The 18,166-nt window shown below is 42.2% G+C and overlaps 1 protein-coding gene across 3 annotated transcripts in view; it reads right to left on the reverse strand.

The window, feature by feature from the left end:
* The window catches only part of LOC147032025 (signal transducer and activator of transcription 5B-like), a 109,306-nt gene that overhangs the window by 75,548 nt on the left and 15,592 nt on the right, over positions 1-18,166 (reverse strand). For all 3 annotated transcript variants that reach the window (XM_085869297.1, XM_085869298.1, XM_085869299.1), the window contains 7 exons: positions 16,252-16,423; positions 15,257-15,384; positions 11,421-11,572; positions 11,114-11,269; positions 5,816-5,995; positions 4,774-4,861; positions 4,077-4,199 (listed from right to left, as the gene is read on the reverse strand). In XM_085869297.1, coding sequence (XP_085725423.1) covers positions 4,077-4,199; positions 4,774-4,861; positions 5,816-5,995; positions 11,114-11,269; positions 11,421-11,572; positions 15,257-15,384; positions 16,252-16,423 — 999 coding nt within the window. The remainder of the gene's footprint in view (positions 1-4,076; positions 4,200-4,773; positions 4,862-5,815; positions 5,996-11,113; positions 11,270-11,420; positions 11,573-15,256; positions 15,385-16,251; positions 16,424-18,166) is intronic.

Here is an 18,166-nt window from a genome sequence, read left to right on the forward strand (position 1 = left end):
AACAGCCACGACCTTTACCGTCACACCTCGCAACCGTCGCATCGCCACCATTCTTGCGCCGCTTGTGGGTACCGGTACTGGACTCGTGCAGGGCGCGCACCGAACAGCGTGTACAAAACATCACGGACTTTCCGCAGAAAAACGGATCAAAAACGACTCACGCCCACTTTTGTTCCGTCCAATCGGTGAGCGAGGGGCGATTTGGCCCCGCCTCCAGGGCGTTGGAGGGCGGTCGCTATATGCAAATTCATGGATCAAAAAGCATTCACGCCCACTTTTTCTCAGGCCAATGGGGAGCGAGGTGAAAGGTCGAAGGCAGGGGGTAAATAGTGCCCAGAAGGCAACTATATATGGCAGCATTTAATATTACCTGGTCTGCAGGTGTTCTTTCCAGTCACCAGTTCATTCAGCTCGCAGGAACCTTCTCACAATATCTATAATCATATACTGTAACCAAAGCTTGGCCATACATAAATCTAGCATGGAATCCTTTTCCTTCCTCACTCTGTCCTGTACATGGCTCAGAATTTGCAAGGAGTTTACCTCCAACAGGGTTGTTTTGCCTGACATCAGATTAGCATAGATAATGGCGACAGGCCGAATTTCCTCACCATATTCATGTCCTTCTATGTCCATTTGGACTGAGAAATCTACCGTCTCCTCTTCAGGAGCTTGCTTGAATGTTTTTGCTTCGTTCTACTCGTCTCTCTGATCACACCGAGGATCGATCAGTGTAAAAGTGTTGTACACTTTTGATCCGACCATGATGTTGAGATCCGTTTTGATCAGAAAATGTCTACGGATGGTGTGGGCAACTGCTTTTCAAGTCAGTATGAGTGGAACGGTGTGGCCTGTGTATATTGACTGGAGTTGTTCCTGAAAAGATGACCAAGACATCAAGTGGCCTCTGCTCTCTCGGAAACTGATCAATGTATGGAAACCACCAAGCTTTAGCACAATAAATCGCAACTCACTGTCCTTTGGTCCATATTCAATAATTGAGAGACCTTTCCACCAAATATGTTGGTCAAAAGTCAAGACAGGCAGGACTATCGCTTACTCTGGTCGATGATGGAATGGGGCATTGAGTTGATACATGTTACATCACTGAGACCTAGGTCAGTCATGGGAAGGAACTTGATGGATGCCTTTCCAGGTTGGTTTCCTCCATATATCTTCTGCATCATCCCTGACCAGGAAGGTTGAGGAGATCTGACTGCTGGCAATATCTTCCACAAGAAATCCACATTAGGAGATTGCACACTCTCTTCAATCATAATCTCTCTCGAAACAGACATCGCATCCTGCCACAAGACAGAGTGAAATACCTGATGTCGATTCGCCAAAGTTATGTTATCTCTCGCAAGGTCACAGATACTCTCCAAACGTTTGTGGCTTTGTCTATACTTGGTGTGATGCAGGCTATTAAACCCATTCCATGTAAAGTGTTCTTCCCCTCGAGTTTCTGATATTGTGGTCAACATTGCGATCTCCCCCTTGCCATCTCCCCCCAATTTCCAACAATGATAGCGTTGAGGAACATTGGGATTTCAGCCGATAATTTCAGACCTCGCACGTCGCAGGCTTGAATGCCAACTTTCACATCACTGGGCATGGTTGCACTGGTTCGACCCCTGCAGGATGTCTAACCATGTCTCCACGAGCTCTTTCTCGCACATCCTCCCTCTTGCACATCACTGGAAAAGTTTGGAAAGAATCCCACATTTTGAACATTAGTTGTCATGGGATTCAAACCTGAGTCTGATACCCACTCTTAAATCTAGTTGTCAGTGTTAACAGGAAATAAATGTACAACGAGGAAAACTAAAGCAATTCATACAGGGTATAAAATCTAAATGGCCATGAGCACACAGGCATGCATTCATACATACAAAGGGGTTCACCAGTCGAGGTCTTTTAAAAAGGATACCGGAACAGGATATCGCAACAAAGCTCTACCACGAGGTCTCCAGCCACAGCACGGACTAGCAAAGTCATGTGGGAGAAGTGAATGGGGGATACCGAAGCAGCAGGCAGGCTTTATGTTGGGTGGCCAGAGAGAACAGCAGGCTGTATGTGTGGTCAGTGAAGCTCAAACGAGGAGACACAATCTCCAAGAGTGAAACTCCAAAGAAGAGAAGAGAACAGCATGTGTGTGGGGCCCAGCTCCAACGGGATGCCGTGTTATCCTTCCAACTGACAATTCCGACTCCCACTCAACTAAAACTCAGTTCCCACTAATCTGCTATCATCTTCCCGTCTATCACCTTCCCCACGGTTGGTACCCTTCCCCACGGGTGGTACCGTCTATCACCTTCCCCACGGTTGTGCACAAACGTGCTTTTCTCACCGACGGGACTGGCTAATGATGGAGCATGTCACCACCTCCGAGGTGACGTCACGGGCACACAGTGACGTGACCAGTGCGGCCGAAACCATTGCGTGCCGCAGGGGAAGGGATTGGTTTCATCAACCAGTGTGGGAGAGAAACATCCAAAAATATCCCTTCTTCTTTCCTTACCTGGCACCTCACCTGGTTTACATAGATAATGAAAACAACACTTTCCTACCTAATGTTAATGTCAACACCACCTTTCTCATGGCAGACATAACAACAAGCCGGTAGGCGACGAGGGATTCGCTGGGATCGAAGCGCTGGATACGATGCTTTTCATTCTGACCGATCCACCGACGAAGATTCATTGCCAAGACGTATTGGTTCACAGGCAATTGTTCCTCTGCCTGGCAAGATTTTTCCGATTGCGTATTTTGCAAACTGGCACTTCTCATAAAAAATGACGGTAAATAGACACCCTATTTTTGAAGGACTACCATTTGAAAAATAATCGGTTTGCTGATTTGTGCTGTGGAGCCTCGCGTTGCACGCACACATGCACGCACGCACGCACGCACGGAAAACCCGATAAACTTCCCTCAATGCTCTTGTTTGACCACACCTCCTGAGCCACACAATATTTTTCATAAGCCACGCCCACTTTCTTACGCCACTCCCACTTTAAATAAATAAATAATTGAAGGTGGTGTGTGGATCGTGGAATCGTTTACGGAAAATAAATAAATAATTGGAGACGGAGTGTGGGTCATGGAATCGTTTTCGGTAAATAAATAAATAATTGAAGGTGGTGTGTGGATCGTGAAATTGTTTTCAGGAAATAAATAAATAATTGAAGGTGGTGTGTGGATCGTGGAATTGTTTTCGGTAAATAAATAAACATTATTATATTTATCCACAAAGACAGAAATGCCGGTGATTCCATTTATTTTGGATCCTTTTCACTTTGGTCAATAACGTTTGGATCGAGGAGAGATCGAAGGTGGAACGACGGTGTAGTTCCTTACAAACACTGTATACACACCTTAAATGACGGCAAATAGACACCCGATTTTTGAAGGACTACCATTTGAAAAACAAAACCTCAATCAAAAATCGGCTCAAGTAAAATTTTCTAAATATCTCGAAGTGTTTAATTCCGAAGTCTCGTTTCTCTACATTCAAAACTGAAGGACAAGTATTTAAAATACTGTACGCGGTTTTTCAGCCGCTGCTGGTGGTTGCTTGGCAACGAAATTCAAACGCGCACATTCCCAGTATAGATTCCACCTCTTGGCAAAGTTTCATCGAAATCGGTTCGCTGGTTCGTGCTGTGGAGCCTCACGTTACACACACACACACACACACACACACACACACACACACACACACACACACACACACACACACACACACACACACACACACACACACACACACACACACACAATAAGGGATATCTAGCATATATAGCGAATCCAACAAGAGAACTTAATTCTAACAAATCCCTCTTGCAGAGAAATGTTCCACGCTACTCAAACACAAGGACAACCTAAGTTATCGACCAAATACATACCTCCTCCAATGAAACAATATCAATCGTTACATCATATGCACAATATATGATGCTCTCATGACCATTGTTACTGAATGTTTCAGCACATGTGTGGTGATGCATTGTGGGAAGATCGCCTTATTTCAAAAGTCCCGTATTGCTGCTTATAGTTGAAGGCAAAGTGCTTACCCGCACTTGAAACACGAGCTCGTTTCCACCAATGCTAAACTGGGACTGGAAAAGGATGGTGAACTTTTCTTCTGTCACCATCTCTGCACCACGCCGGTCTGAGCGTTTTATTTTCTTGAGGGACTGTGAAGTACATGAGAATGTCATTGCTATTTTGTCTGCAACATTATTCCAGGTTTTTGCATTGCAGATTCCATCCATCCATCCATCCATCCATCCATCCATCCATCGGGACCATACTCTGTGCAGAGCGTTGGTGCTGCCTAAGCAGTCTCCTTGGCTATCGGGCACAATCCTGGATGAGTCACCACTCCGACACAGGATAGCAGCAAGCTGGCACTCATTTTGCCGACCTCGGAAGGATGACAGGCAAAGTCAACCCCACCCGGTATTAGTTCAACAGCCGAGGGAGATTTGAACTCAGGATCCTTGGATCACAAGCCCACCACCCTAACCATTCAGCCAACATCTGGCATATATTGCAGACTCAATGGTAATAAACCTTTGTGTTTTGACTTCCAATGACAAAAATGATTTGAAGAACTTCAGAATGCGCTCAACTATCTTATCAAATTAAAAAAGCGGGGGGGGGGGAGGGGGGGAGAGAATGGCAAAAGAAAAAAAATTATAATAATAAAAAAGGACACCAAAATGCCCTCCCAAAAGTGTTTGAAGTCTTTAATTTGTGTAAACCCACCATGTTACGAAAGTTTGCAGCCAACATTCCAGAAGACTGTTGGAACTCCATAACACAACAGCTGTTCAGGATGTCACCGCTGCTCTCACTGCAAATGACATCACAGAGCTCAGAAATAGTGAATGAAAGAACCAACAGTATATAATAAAATACCAACACTAAGAGTGGGGAGTGGGGCAGGTGAGAAGTATGAACTATCAAAAAAAAATTCCAGTTACTTGTGTCACACTTGGAGGAAGTTAATTGAGAATAACCTCCGAATTGCCGACTGAATCGAAACTAATCGGGAATTTCTCTTGATGGTGGTTGTATCCCCATCCCTAACCCGGGGCATCCATCAACTTCAAAAGGATGTGCCAATATTACAAAGAGCAAAGTTTAAAAATAATATGGTGTGTGTGTGTGTGTGTGTGTGTGTGTGTGTGTGTGTGTGTGTGTGTGTGTGTGTGTGTGTGTGTGTGTGTGTGTGTGTGTGTGTGTGTGTGTGTGTGTGTGTGTGTATATATATATATATATATATACACACACACGACTATGTCCAATGGGGATCGGGGTGTGCTTGTAACACTCCAGATGTTTCGATTTAACTGCCGATCACATCATGTGCCTGCTGGTTGAATGGTTTACATGAGCGGGAACAATCGTCCAGGTGGCAGACGGGCAGCTGTTCTTTGCGGATTATGTGGTTTTACCATGCGAGACATAATCCGCGGCAATGCTCACCATAAGTCAGGAGGTGCATCTGATTTTATATATATATATATATATACATATATATATACATATATACATACATATATACATATATATATATATATATATATATATATATATATATATACATATGTATACGTATACATATACATATTATTGGTGTGAGGTAGAAGGTGGAATGTAGCTGGAAGATGGAGTTAAACATGCGAAGACATGGGGAATGAATGCGGGGGTGGTGGAGGGAGAGAGAAGCTGCTCAATATGCAGTGCAGTCTTTGAAGTCAGTGGTGCTGTACAACTCCATGGTATGCCTGAAGTATATTCTCACTTTCGGGTGGTTTCATTCTTGAGCAGCTGCTTTGCTTGCTGTTCACTGATGATTGTTGCCGAAACTTGGGGTGGGTTCATGTGCACATTCAGCTTACCACCCACTAGCAGTCGAACCGTTGCTGCAAACTTTGTTTGTGTTTTCAGCACTTGTGGTGGCTGTCGCTCAATGACAAATGTGCTGTGACAGAATATCAAGAATACAAAAGGGGAAAAATGGAAGAAAGGGAGAGTTCAGTGGTCAAATCTGCCAAACAATAACAAATAGTCACAACACTTGATGGAGAGAGCAATTCCTACCCTTTGTCCTGTCATTCTCAATGAAAAACTTTTTTTGGTGTGCAGCCAAGGCTCATGGAAGAGCTAAAACACTGAACAGATCAGGATGCAACAGGACAAAAAGAACAGTACATGGGGACACTAACAGCAGAGTTGAAGGACAAGATGGAGGGAGATTTGGACAAACAATGAGTGTGTGGATGAATGAGGGGCAGGAAAGGACACGTGGGGTGGACAATATGGATGCAGAAGGAAACTCTCAGGAGGGAAAAACTGGGAATTTGGAAGTAGGGCTTAGGGTGAGGGAGGCGGGGTTGGGAGGGGGTGAGGTTAACGAGGGTAAAAAATAGTCATGGTTTTGGACTGGGGATGATCTGAGGTGGTGGTGAATAGCTGTGCCAACATTGCAAATGCAGCTTTTAATTATTCCTTCCGCATCACAAAGCATCTCGTATCTTAAATATCGACATGAACAACATGTTACTTCAATTGGCCATCATTGTCGATATTTTAGTTTGACACATAACAATCAAGTATAGATTTCATTTCAAAAATTTTCACTGCAGCGTGACGAGGGTGAACAGGAATTTTTTTTCGACAAAAAAGCATTCAGAGTGCCGATCAATATTCCCATCCATTAAATATTCCCAGGTGCCAAAAACAACACACAAATTCACACAATATCCAGGTTTTAAACATTTCAATGTGTTGATATATAATGGAATCTGTACAATTTGTGCTTGGTCCCCTTGAAAATCAGCTTTGCATTCTATTTTAGTTCTCCCCTTGCAAAAGCATTGACCACCCCAAAACAAAAACTAAATCGATCCAAAATCTTAAGTGTTAAAACACAGTGTTGGAAACAATTGAGGAAACAAATGAGGAAACCATGTGCAATTATCAACAACGATTGAATACCACCCCTTTATAAAAATAAAATAAAATAAATAAACTGCATCAGAATAGTTTTCCTCCATCAGAGAAACAGGTTAGTCAGCTTTGACAAAATTAAAGAAAGGTAAAGCAGCAGGACCAACTGATGTTGTGGTTGAGATGGTGAAGACAGCAGGAGAGTTGGGTGTAAAGTGGATGACTGAGTTGTGAAGGATGATATGGAGGAATGGACATATCCCAGATGATCGGTTGGACAGCATGATTCTACCTTTGTTCAAGATGAAAGGTACCTGACTACTTCCTTCATCATACAGAAGAGTGAAGCTGTGAGAGCAAGCATTGAAGATATTTGAGAAGGTTATCGAGTACAAATTGAGAGGAGTTGTCATTATAGATGAGAACCAATTTGGCTTCATGAGTGGAAGGTTGACAGCAGGTGCAATCTATATAGTGAAGCAGATTCAAGAGAAGTACAGGAAACCCTCAAATATTGCAGATTCCAAAATTGTGGGTTTTGACCAATTGCGGGCAACCTATTGTGTTCGGATTTAGTTGTCACAGTATTTCATTTCGAACAATCGTGTTTTTGAGGTGAGATGAGTCATTGTTTGCGTCTGGGTGTCCGAGTACCTCCCATTACGAGCCTTTTGTTTCTCACGCACCGTTAATTGTAGTAATCGGACTCACGTTCGGGAACGAAGCTAAATTAAATAATGAATCATCATCGAACAGGAAATGAAATAAGGAGATCCTGTAATACTGGATCTATAAGATCTAGTAGACACACAACAGATAATAACGGTACCCAAACATAAAATGGCCAAAATTAGTTGTGCCAAAAGGCAGAGAAAGGTTATGACATCATGCAAAAAATTGAGTCGTTAGATAGATTGGCAAGAGGTCAAAGTGCGGCATCTGTGGGCTTACATTATGGGATCAATGAATCGATTGTGCAGTAAATGTGAGTTAACTGCGGTAATATGTGAGAAACCACAGCAGATTTACAAACATTACCACGAGGCACCCGGGGCCGAGGATTCCAGTTCAACCATGGTAGACGCCAAGGAGACAGGATTATTTTGGAAGAGGATACTATCCGATACCTTCCTCTCCAAGTAGGAAAGACCTTCTCTGGGTCAAGGTGGCTCAGGATAATTTTACCCTTCTTCTATGTGGCAATGCAACAGACGACTTCATCGTACTCCTGATGATCAAACAGCCATCGCAAGTTCCACATCCACATCATTCTAACCTCCACCCAACCCCCCGAACAGCATCATCATCCCGAGCTAAGTCTTGTGTTTTCTATTTACGGAAGAGGACAGGACGAATGAGTATGTAATATGGTAATATGTTTATCCTCACCCACCTCGGTGTTTTGTAATCAATCAAAAAGGTAAAATTTTTGTAATCAATCAAAAAGGTCTTATGTTTTTGTTTATTTTATCCTGTTCTTATTTCATTTGCATGTTATGTCAATGTTAACATGCTTGATATATATTTTACATGTTTATTTCAATTGCGATGGCTATATTTTAGCTACCGCCCAACTTCCTCTACATTTCCTCGAAACTCAGGAACCTAACCCCACTTTTCCCATTGGCCCTTGATTTCCATGATCGTGGTTTTAACTGTCATGCCACTTTACAGGAATCTAACCCCCGCGATATTTTAGGGTTACTATACTTGGCAAAGAAAAACAAGTTATATCATGTATTTGTAGATCGTGAGAAGGCATATGACGGAATATGACGGGTAGTTGTGGAATGGGCACTTAGGAGACAGGGAATAACCGAGGATTTTGGTGAGGGTAGTTATATCAATTTATAAAAGGCCAAGAACATCAGTAAGAAATAGTGGAGGATGGATAGCGATATTTGAAGTAAATTAGGTTTAAATCAGGGATTAGTTCTCGAAGAGAAGAGCTGACAAAAGAGGAGTGAGTAAGATTTCCCAGGGAACTATTACATGCAGATGACCTAGTCTTCAATGGAAAAACAGAATTATAAGTAAAGGAGATGTTTCAGAGTTTTAAGGAAGCAAAGGAGTGCAAGGATAAAGAATATAAAACTGATGGTTCGTCATAAAGAAGGAGAAAGGAGAGAAGAGTGGAAATGGCCCTGTGTGACTTGTGGTATCGAAGGATCAAATAATATTCAGGGTGTGCAAAAGGTGGTGGTGTCATTAAAAATGCAGTGTTGAGGAAAGTTTGGGTATAGTGGCTTGCAGTAGTTTCAGATGTAAAAAGTGCATGGGTGGGACTCAAGATGCAGAGAGCATGAGGGTAGTGAATATAGGATTTGAAGTGAAAAAGCTGGAAAACGTTCAGAGTTTTTGTTACTTGGGAGATACAGGTTGTGGACAAAAAAATGGAAACACCAATGTAAAGTCACGTAATCTGGCGTTATGCTACCACGTGCGCCAAGTACGGCCCACATGCGCTGTGGCATAGAGTCCACCAGCGTCTGGAATTCTGCAGTAGGATGCGGCACCATTCTTCCACGAGAAAGTCAATCAACTCACAACTGTTTGATGGAGGTGGGAAATGCTGTCTCAGGAATCATGTCAGAATATCCTATAAATGATGGATTGGGTTCAGATCTGGTGATTGAGAAGGCCATGACAGATGGACAACATCAGTGTACTGCTCAACAAACCATTGAGCGACAACACGCGTTCTGTGGACGGGGGCATTGGGGGGGGGGGTTCCTCCTCTTGCAGCCATGCTTGCCATAATTATAGGGAACCAGGACTGTGCAGCTTTTTTTATATATGAGCCAAAGCATGCTGGGATGTTATTTGCTTAATTAATACATGGGCCACACCTGTGTGGAAGCCGTTGCTTGGTGTCCCTCATTTACCGAGGCGTTTCCATTTTTTGTCCACTACCTGTATGTTAGATGCAGGTGGAGGAGCAGAGTTAGCTGTAATAACTAGGATAAGGGTAGAATGGAATAACTACAGAGAGTTTAGAGGCATTTTAACACAAAATTATGCCAAGTGAAGTGAAAAGAAGAGTATACTTAGCCTGTATTAGACCAGTTATGATGGACAGTAGACATGGGGAATGAGGGTAGATGATGAGAGAAGAATAGAGATGGCAGAGCAAAGGATGATGAGATGGATGTGTGGGGTAACAGCAAAGGATAAGCAGAGTTGTGTGGACATACAAAAGATGCTCAAAACGAATAGTACTGAGGTTGAGTTGACAAAGAGGAAATCAACGTGGTTTCAGCATGTTGCAAGGATGAGAGAAGATGAGTCTATCAAGAAAGTCACTCATTTAGTAGTTGAGGGGAAAAGACCAAAAAAGACCTGGAAGGATGTGACCAGTAAAGACATGCAGTTGTTGGCGTTAATGGAGGAGGAATCTTTTGACAGGACGAAGTGGAAAGGGGCCATCAGCTAACCAACCCCCTAATACAGGAAAATGGTCATTAAATGAGTAGTAGGAGTAGTAGGAGTAGTAGTAAGAGTAGGTAGTGGGGACATTCATGGACTCTATCTCATCCAACTAATCAGAAAGTTACATACTAGTACAAGATGACAAACTGTACCCATGATTATTCGTATGAATCCAGTAATGGCTCCCAGGACTGAAAAGTCACATGACAAGCATTAAAGAAAATCGGTTTGGGCTGGTGACTATAATCGGAAAATTTGCTGCGAAAGTACGTTTCAGTAGGAGCTTGGATGTGCAAGCAAAACTGAGCAGGGTACATGAAACTGACTGTAAATTACAGAAGTGGTTAACGAAGAAAGCAGAAACTTTCCAAAAGTGACAAACTCTCCCAGGAAATATTTTTGAAGGGAACAGACTGGTCATGTACTGGACTTGCAAACAAACTTAAAAGTGTAGGTTTGAATGTTACTTTGACAGAGGGGAAAAAAACAGAAGAAGCAGAGGATGCTCATGAGTACAAAGTGCATCGATTGACACAACTGCTTGAAAAATGGTTGAAAAGAATAATATAATCTGAATTATTTGGAATTACGTGAATAGGATAATACATAAAGCTGCAAAAATGTGATCTTTACAGATACTGTAAGTACGATTTAAAGATGTTCAGCAACAATTAACAACAGCTTTGCAACCAAGAAAAGTTCAACAGTCCAGAGAAGCTACCTTGTAACAAGGGTGGACAAAAGGGCAGTAATCTTGGAATTGAGGTCAACAATACATTCCTGGGCTGCACCATTCATAGGCAGCTGCTGGACCTGCAGTTCCAATCGTTTTACCTGTTGACGGTTCTGCCAGACAATCTCAGCAAGACTTTCACACCTGCAGAGTTTGAGGAGAGGATGTAGGAGGGAAAAAAAAAGTGCACCATTTACGTTAGCTTTTTCAATTTTAAGCCAGAACTATATTGGTAGCAATAAAATAACGCTTGGAAGAACCAAAGGCAGAAGAGTAGACTTGCTAATGACCTCACCATCGCTGCAATGTCTCGAGGCTGCCTTCTGGGGGCCCGCCATTCCCAACCAGCTGTTGCCGACGCTTCCACTGGATCATCTCATCATCCAGGATAGTTGTTTGCAAACTGGCGAGTCGTGAAAATGTTGTTTGGTGCTTCTCTCCCAGAGACTGCAAATGATGGGGTTACAGGTGGAGGTGATCGTGAAGGAAAAAAGAGAAGGCAAGAATGGAGGTGTGCTGGGTTAAAGGTAATAGACAAAAAAAACATGGGGAGGTGTGTGGTGGTGTGGAGGAGGTGTTGCAAAAGATGTAGTGCAAGCGATAAAGTCATGGGGTTAACACCACAGTGATTATATACAGCACAAACCTGAGAAGAAGGTGGTTTGAAGCAGAGATGTCAACAAGTCACCTGGGCCAAGTCTCAAGTCAAGTGTCATGTCATAATGTCATTTATATTACTAGTGGGCCGGTTGGTCTGATTTTTCCAAATTTTCATTGGTCTTCACAGCTTTGTTGCATACCCACCTGCTGTACTGCTTCAGCATTAGCTTGCTTTTCACCAAGAGGCCAGTGCAGGGATTATATGTTCATTATTATTGCCACATGAAACGACTATTCATATTGTCGTAAATATTATTGGTGTTAATTGATTTATGCTTTGTTGCAATGTTATAATTGTTTTTGTTATATATTTTGTTATTAGAATGCCATGCCATGGTAGGACGACGTATTAAGCTGCTTTATATGACCTTACCATGGCGTGCATTAAAAACATTAACGGATTTTTTTGTTTTACAGTCGAGTCTTAAAGGGTACACAGGATATACAGAGTCTTGGGACTCGACTCTTGCGACTTTTGGGCCCTCGGGGACTTCAAGAGTCTTCAAAGTTCGAAGAGGTCTCAGCAGTCCAAACAGTCAAAAGGTAAATTCCAATAGGGCATAATTAATGAATAGACGGAAGTAATTAGTTGACAAAAAGTATGACACACACACACACACACACACACACACACACACACACACACACACACACACACACACACACACACACACACACACACACACACACACACACACACACACACACACACCATCATTTATAGTATAAAGTAGAACACATCGATCTTGGTTACATGCAAGCCTGTAATACCAAGGTTTACACGAGTCATGAGCAAGTTGTTTATTTGAGCTTGATTTTTTGGGGCATGTGCATTCCGGAAAATAAATGACATGGAAAAAGTTAAAACGACGGTTTAATTGCTCTAATTCAAACTCATTGGTGTAATGGTTACATTTGGTGACCAAAATGGTTACAATCGGGAACAAAACTCAGTGACCAGACTCAGTCTTTTGCGTGTCATTAATCTTGGTGATTACACTCCGAATATGGAAGGTGGATGATTCAAAAGTTTCAAAGCAAAAAAGATCACCCTTGGAATCTCCACCATGCTACCGGTAACGAAGTGACAGGGGTGTCAGATGCCCGATAAGCATCGTATTTGTACGATCATTCAACCTCTTATACGATGTACAAACGATAATTGAAAATGTACGATAATTCTGGCAGTTCCAAAAAATAAAGTACTCGACCTTCAGTATTCAGTTTAAATTTCATAACATTTTTTTATCAGTCTGCTGGGCAGATTATGACTTTCTCCCATCACACCTCACACAGCATTCTTCATGCAGGCATAAACATCACGTAAGCACGTGCACAGAGAGCAATTGAGCGAAGCAATGCACACGTCACTTCCAAGTTCCGACTTCTGAACACGTGGACTGTGGATGAGCACTCAAGTTAGTCACTCAAAAAATAAAATTCCATAATTTTTGAACGGCCCCATATTGGGGTCAAACAATCCGTTACCGTGTGACGAATCAGCTTGGACTGATATAACTGTGACAAATCAACTCTTTTAAGAGTGTTTTAAATGTGCGTTTCCCAATCAGCTCATAACTGGATTTTTAAATCCAATTCACTCGCACTTAATGCTGAACTCCCATACCTCGAATGACCACGTACAGGTTTTAATGAACAAAAGGTTTATTACCATAGAGAGAGCTGGAGGGTGGAAGAGAGGGACGAGGACGCACGCACACACACCAAAACTGAGGTAACAGATATAAAGGTAAAACCCTCTGTTCGGAATTGATATGAACGTTATCCATCTAATCTTATTCAGTCACACGGGAACACGGTACAGATTCCGCAAGGTTAACGAGACATTACAGGATTTATCCGAGCCGTGGGTCTCCTTTCATCTGTCCATCCAACAAAAAAGAAGAAGAACCTTTTTAACCCAATGTGTTTTATTCTAAAGGGTTCTAAATGGCAATTATAGTGGGATCCAAAGGGTAAAATCGAAAGGATTCTAAAGGGCAATTCTAATGGGTCTCTTTCATTTCTAGGCTTTGCCTATTTCATAGGCCTATTAAAAATGACAAATTGAACCACTTCCTTCGGACACGGGTGCAATTTTTAGCTCGCCTGTTCGAAGAACAGAGAGCTATAGCGATACCCCCAGCATGAGTGTCAGCATCAGCGTCAGCGTGAAAATGTTAAAGTTTTTGGTGCAAGTTATTTTTTCCTTTCTAATGTTTTTATCTACCACACTATTTTTTATACGCCCGATATATATATATATATATATATATATATATATATATATATATATATATATATATATATATATATATATATATATATATATATATATATATATATATATATATATATATATATATATATATATATTGGGGCATATGATGTGATACCGGTCGTCCGTCCGTCCGTTCTTGTCCACACTCTAACTCCCAAAGTTTTCAACTTTCACGTTTCATATTTGATATATAGGTACAGAGTGTGGAGACGGTGTGTTGTGACATACGTTCACATCTAAAGTGGTTGCCATGGCAACCAGGATGCTGTTTTCCATGTTGGAGCACAATTCTGTATATACCTTCTTGTTCGGGCGTATATTGTGCTCACTTGCGCTCTTGTTACCGATTACAATATACAAATACATATATTGCTTTAAAATTATTTGGATCAGACTTCACTGCAATGCTTTATAAAAAATATTAATTATTAGACTCGTCTTTTAAAAACGATAAATGAAAAACAGGCGAGCATTGGGTGGCTTTGACACCAACTCTGGTTTTTATTCTCAGACCCAGCTTTCATCACATAGACACGTGGGACATGAGCAAGGATGGGGGAGTTGAGCGGGCAGAGGAGACGAAATATATGTATTTTGTGTCGCCAGTTGTGACCACAATGCGGACATTCGTATTTTTACACGATACACAACCTAACCTCTATGAGATTACATCAACTAGCTGGGACTGATGCATTTCCACTTAAATAAGTTACGTTACAAGTTTATATTTGGCCTGCGCTGCTCAACGACAGGTCTCAACAACACAGGTGATTTTCTGTACAATGCTGCAAGCCACAGGTACTGTACCCAGAGCATAAGATCAATCAAAACAAATATGCATCAAATAAGTAATGCCAATGAAACAATGTTGCAAGCTGCACAGGCAAGGTGTTGCATCATAAAGAACACCTTCCTTTTGAAGGAGATGTTAAGCCAGCTGTCACATTTGTTTGCACTCGTATGATGACTTTAAAGATCACTGTCTGGCATATACTCTGGCATGGAAGTTAAAGTGTGCAAAGAATAGGTTTTACAGTTTAAATTTTGAAACACTGGACACAGAAGGAAGGGACTCAATGGAAACCTTGTAGTAATTATATTTCGATCAAACGATATTTTTCTACATGGAAACATTCCATACAATAATTATTTAAAAAGTGAGAACCGTTCAAAAACTCATTCGCCAGTACCATGCGCAGCTGGTGCAGCTGGTGGGCCTCTTGCTGCAGCATGGTCTCCAGGGAAGCTTTGCGCTGCTGGAGAACCTGTGTCCGGTTTGTGTCAGGTGGGTTCATCTGCTGCGATTGCTGCAGCTGCGCTGCAAGGCACAATAAGCAAGCCCACATCATGGATAAGGTTTGCTGGCCCCAACAGACTGACTACATCTCTTTTAGCAAGGATATAAAACAGGGAATTTATTTGTATTTTTATGTACCATAATCTTTATTGAGCGTTGGTGCTGCCAGAGCAGTTTCTTGGTTGTTTGCCATTGCCTTCCCAACATTGCTTGTCCGTGCTCTATCCTTTTAAATGCTGAACATCAACCAAGAAAGCAGCATGTACCATTTTGTAAAGTCTTTTGTATGACTTGGCCGAGGTTTGAACCACCGACCTCCCAGGCCTAGAGTGGAGACGCTAACCATTGCACCACTGAGTCTGGTAATAAATGATATAAATTGAGGGATCAAAAAGATGAAACTACTAAATGCAAGGCTATTTTCCCCACCCGACAAAGTTACACATCTCAGAAAGCATTGATCTGGAAGGCACTTAAAAAGCTTTTCAATTTGTTTCTTCAATCCTCATGACATCTTCCTTCTTGTTGTTATTGATCGTATCAGTTTTTACAGCAGTGAGGCGCCGCCAAAGATGCAGTACCCTCTTTAGCAATTTGTCCAGGGCGCTGGCAATAGCTCACTTACTTTGCAAAAGGCACTGTGGCATCTTTAACATCCACCAACTAATGCTAGCAGACGTGACGCCCAATTTAACTTCCATCCCAGGGACGACACACACTAACACCTCACGCTGTCTGCCAAATACTAGAATAACAGTTTACAGCTGGGCTGAAATTTGAACGCAGGCGAGACAGCTCAAAAACACGGGCGCATGCATACCTCAAGGCTATCCTGCAAGCACACATCTTTATCAAGTAACAATTATACAACTTCTTCCCCTCACACACCATTGTTACGTAGGCTCTCCTGGTAATTGATGAAGAATGACTCCTGCCTCTGCTGCAGCATGCGCAGGTCATTGTCAGTTTCCTGTGTCATGATACGCAGCTGTTCAAAAGTCTGGCTGATGTGACTGTGCCTCTGTGGTATGCTATCCATCAGTCCCAAGGAAGTATTTGGCTGAAAGAAAAAAAAAAGTGGAGAAAAATAAAATGGGCAATCAGAAAATGCGATGTTCCTTTCCAATGTTTCATGGATAAAGGACATCTTACAATACAACCATCCCCACACTCCATCCCAAAAAGCAAAATAACCAACTTACAATGAAAGAACAACACATCACAACATTCATAGTCCATAGCCTGGTGTTGGCTCAGTGGTTAGGGTGGCAGCTTGGCATCCTAGGGTCCTGAGTTCAAGCCCCATCGGCCACTGAATTAATACACCAGGGGGTTGACTCAGCCTGTCATTCTTCCGAGGTCGACGAAATGAGTACCAGTTCCAGTGTGTGTACTGGTAGAGGGGCACTGCATCAGCGACACAATCACGCTTCAAGAAATGATAGCTACCCTGGCAGCTAAGCTGTTTGGCATGTTATGTGTCTGTTGTTATGTGTCATATTATGTGTCATAACAGTGTCTGTTATGTCATGTTATGTGTCATAACAGTGTCTGTTATGACACTCACTAATGCCTTGCATCAAAGCCCTGTTACAATTCAACACCCTATTTAACTTTGATTATCAGGACTAACGGGCAACCCCACCCTGTGGCTGGGAATAGCTTTCTCAGCCTACCTTTGGTGTACAATGTGCTGCAGCACAGTCTTGGAAAGTCACGTTATAATTTTTGTCATTTATGAAAGAAATTTTAGTGATCACAACAAATCATTTTATTGATCACAACACAACATATTTCTTTTTTTTATTGATCGCAACAAAATATAATTTTTTTTGGTGACACAAACGGCCGCTTCGTGTCCAGGGAGTCAAATAAACATAAAATTGTCAAGGATAGCACCACGATCAAACAGTAATCACCAGGATGAGTCACAAAGTGAGGAAAGAGTGAGATAAAGATGCCGCACCGTAATAACTAATATTGTAATCACCGCCATGAGAGGTGAGGAAGGCATGTCATTTTCCGCACCATATAGATAGACTGTTTGCTGATGTGGATAGACGTGATGACAAAAGACACAAATAATGATGCTGGGAAAAACAGTCACACCAAAATTGGTCAGTGTCATGACCAACTGACAAGTGATTATTGGTGACATAGACACAGCCACACAACTTCTATTTATTACAGTGGATTATGCAGGGTTACAGTACCAGGATAAAGGCCTACTCCTGTGTTAAAGATATCAGATGATCTTTTACATTTAAAAGTATGGCAAATTATAGTGTTGCAGTTATGCAAAACCGATGCCTAAAAAGCAATGGCACCCAACATGCAGTGATCCCCAGGCAGTTATTTTGTTAGTCTTCGTGCAGTCAAACCTTCCCCTCATGTCTCGTGGGTTAACGGGACGAAGTGCGTTGCATGGGTCTAATAGCTAGGTCTAATCATATCTCTATCTTCCATTCTACTCTGATTTCCATTCCAACCCTTTCCTTTTATCCATGGTACAAATCAAATCAAGCAAGCAAGCAAGCAAGCAAACACATACGACATGAATAACAAACACCCTTGCAGCCTCCCATGAGCAAATCACAATAAGAACGAAGATGCTGCCCGGCACACGCATGGCACGCTCTTTCATTCAAATCTGCGCGACAATTTCCAATGGCATCTCACCTTGCTCACCCCCTCGCTCACGAAAAACTCACCACCTCGACCATCATCTCCCACACATGGGAAAAATATTCCCGCACCTCCTCGTATCTCCCTATCGATACCGCGTGATACGGGGACAAGCAAC

The sequence above is a fragment of the Eptatretus burgeri genome, chromosome 2 (genome assembly GCF_056783735.1).
Source record: "Eptatretus burgeri isolate ZD-2024b chromosome 2, Ebu_testis_v1, whole genome shotgun sequence".
In the NCBI taxonomy this organism is placed as follows: domain Eukaryota; kingdom Metazoa; phylum Chordata; class Myxini; order Myxiniformes; family Myxinidae; genus Eptatretus; species Eptatretus burgeri.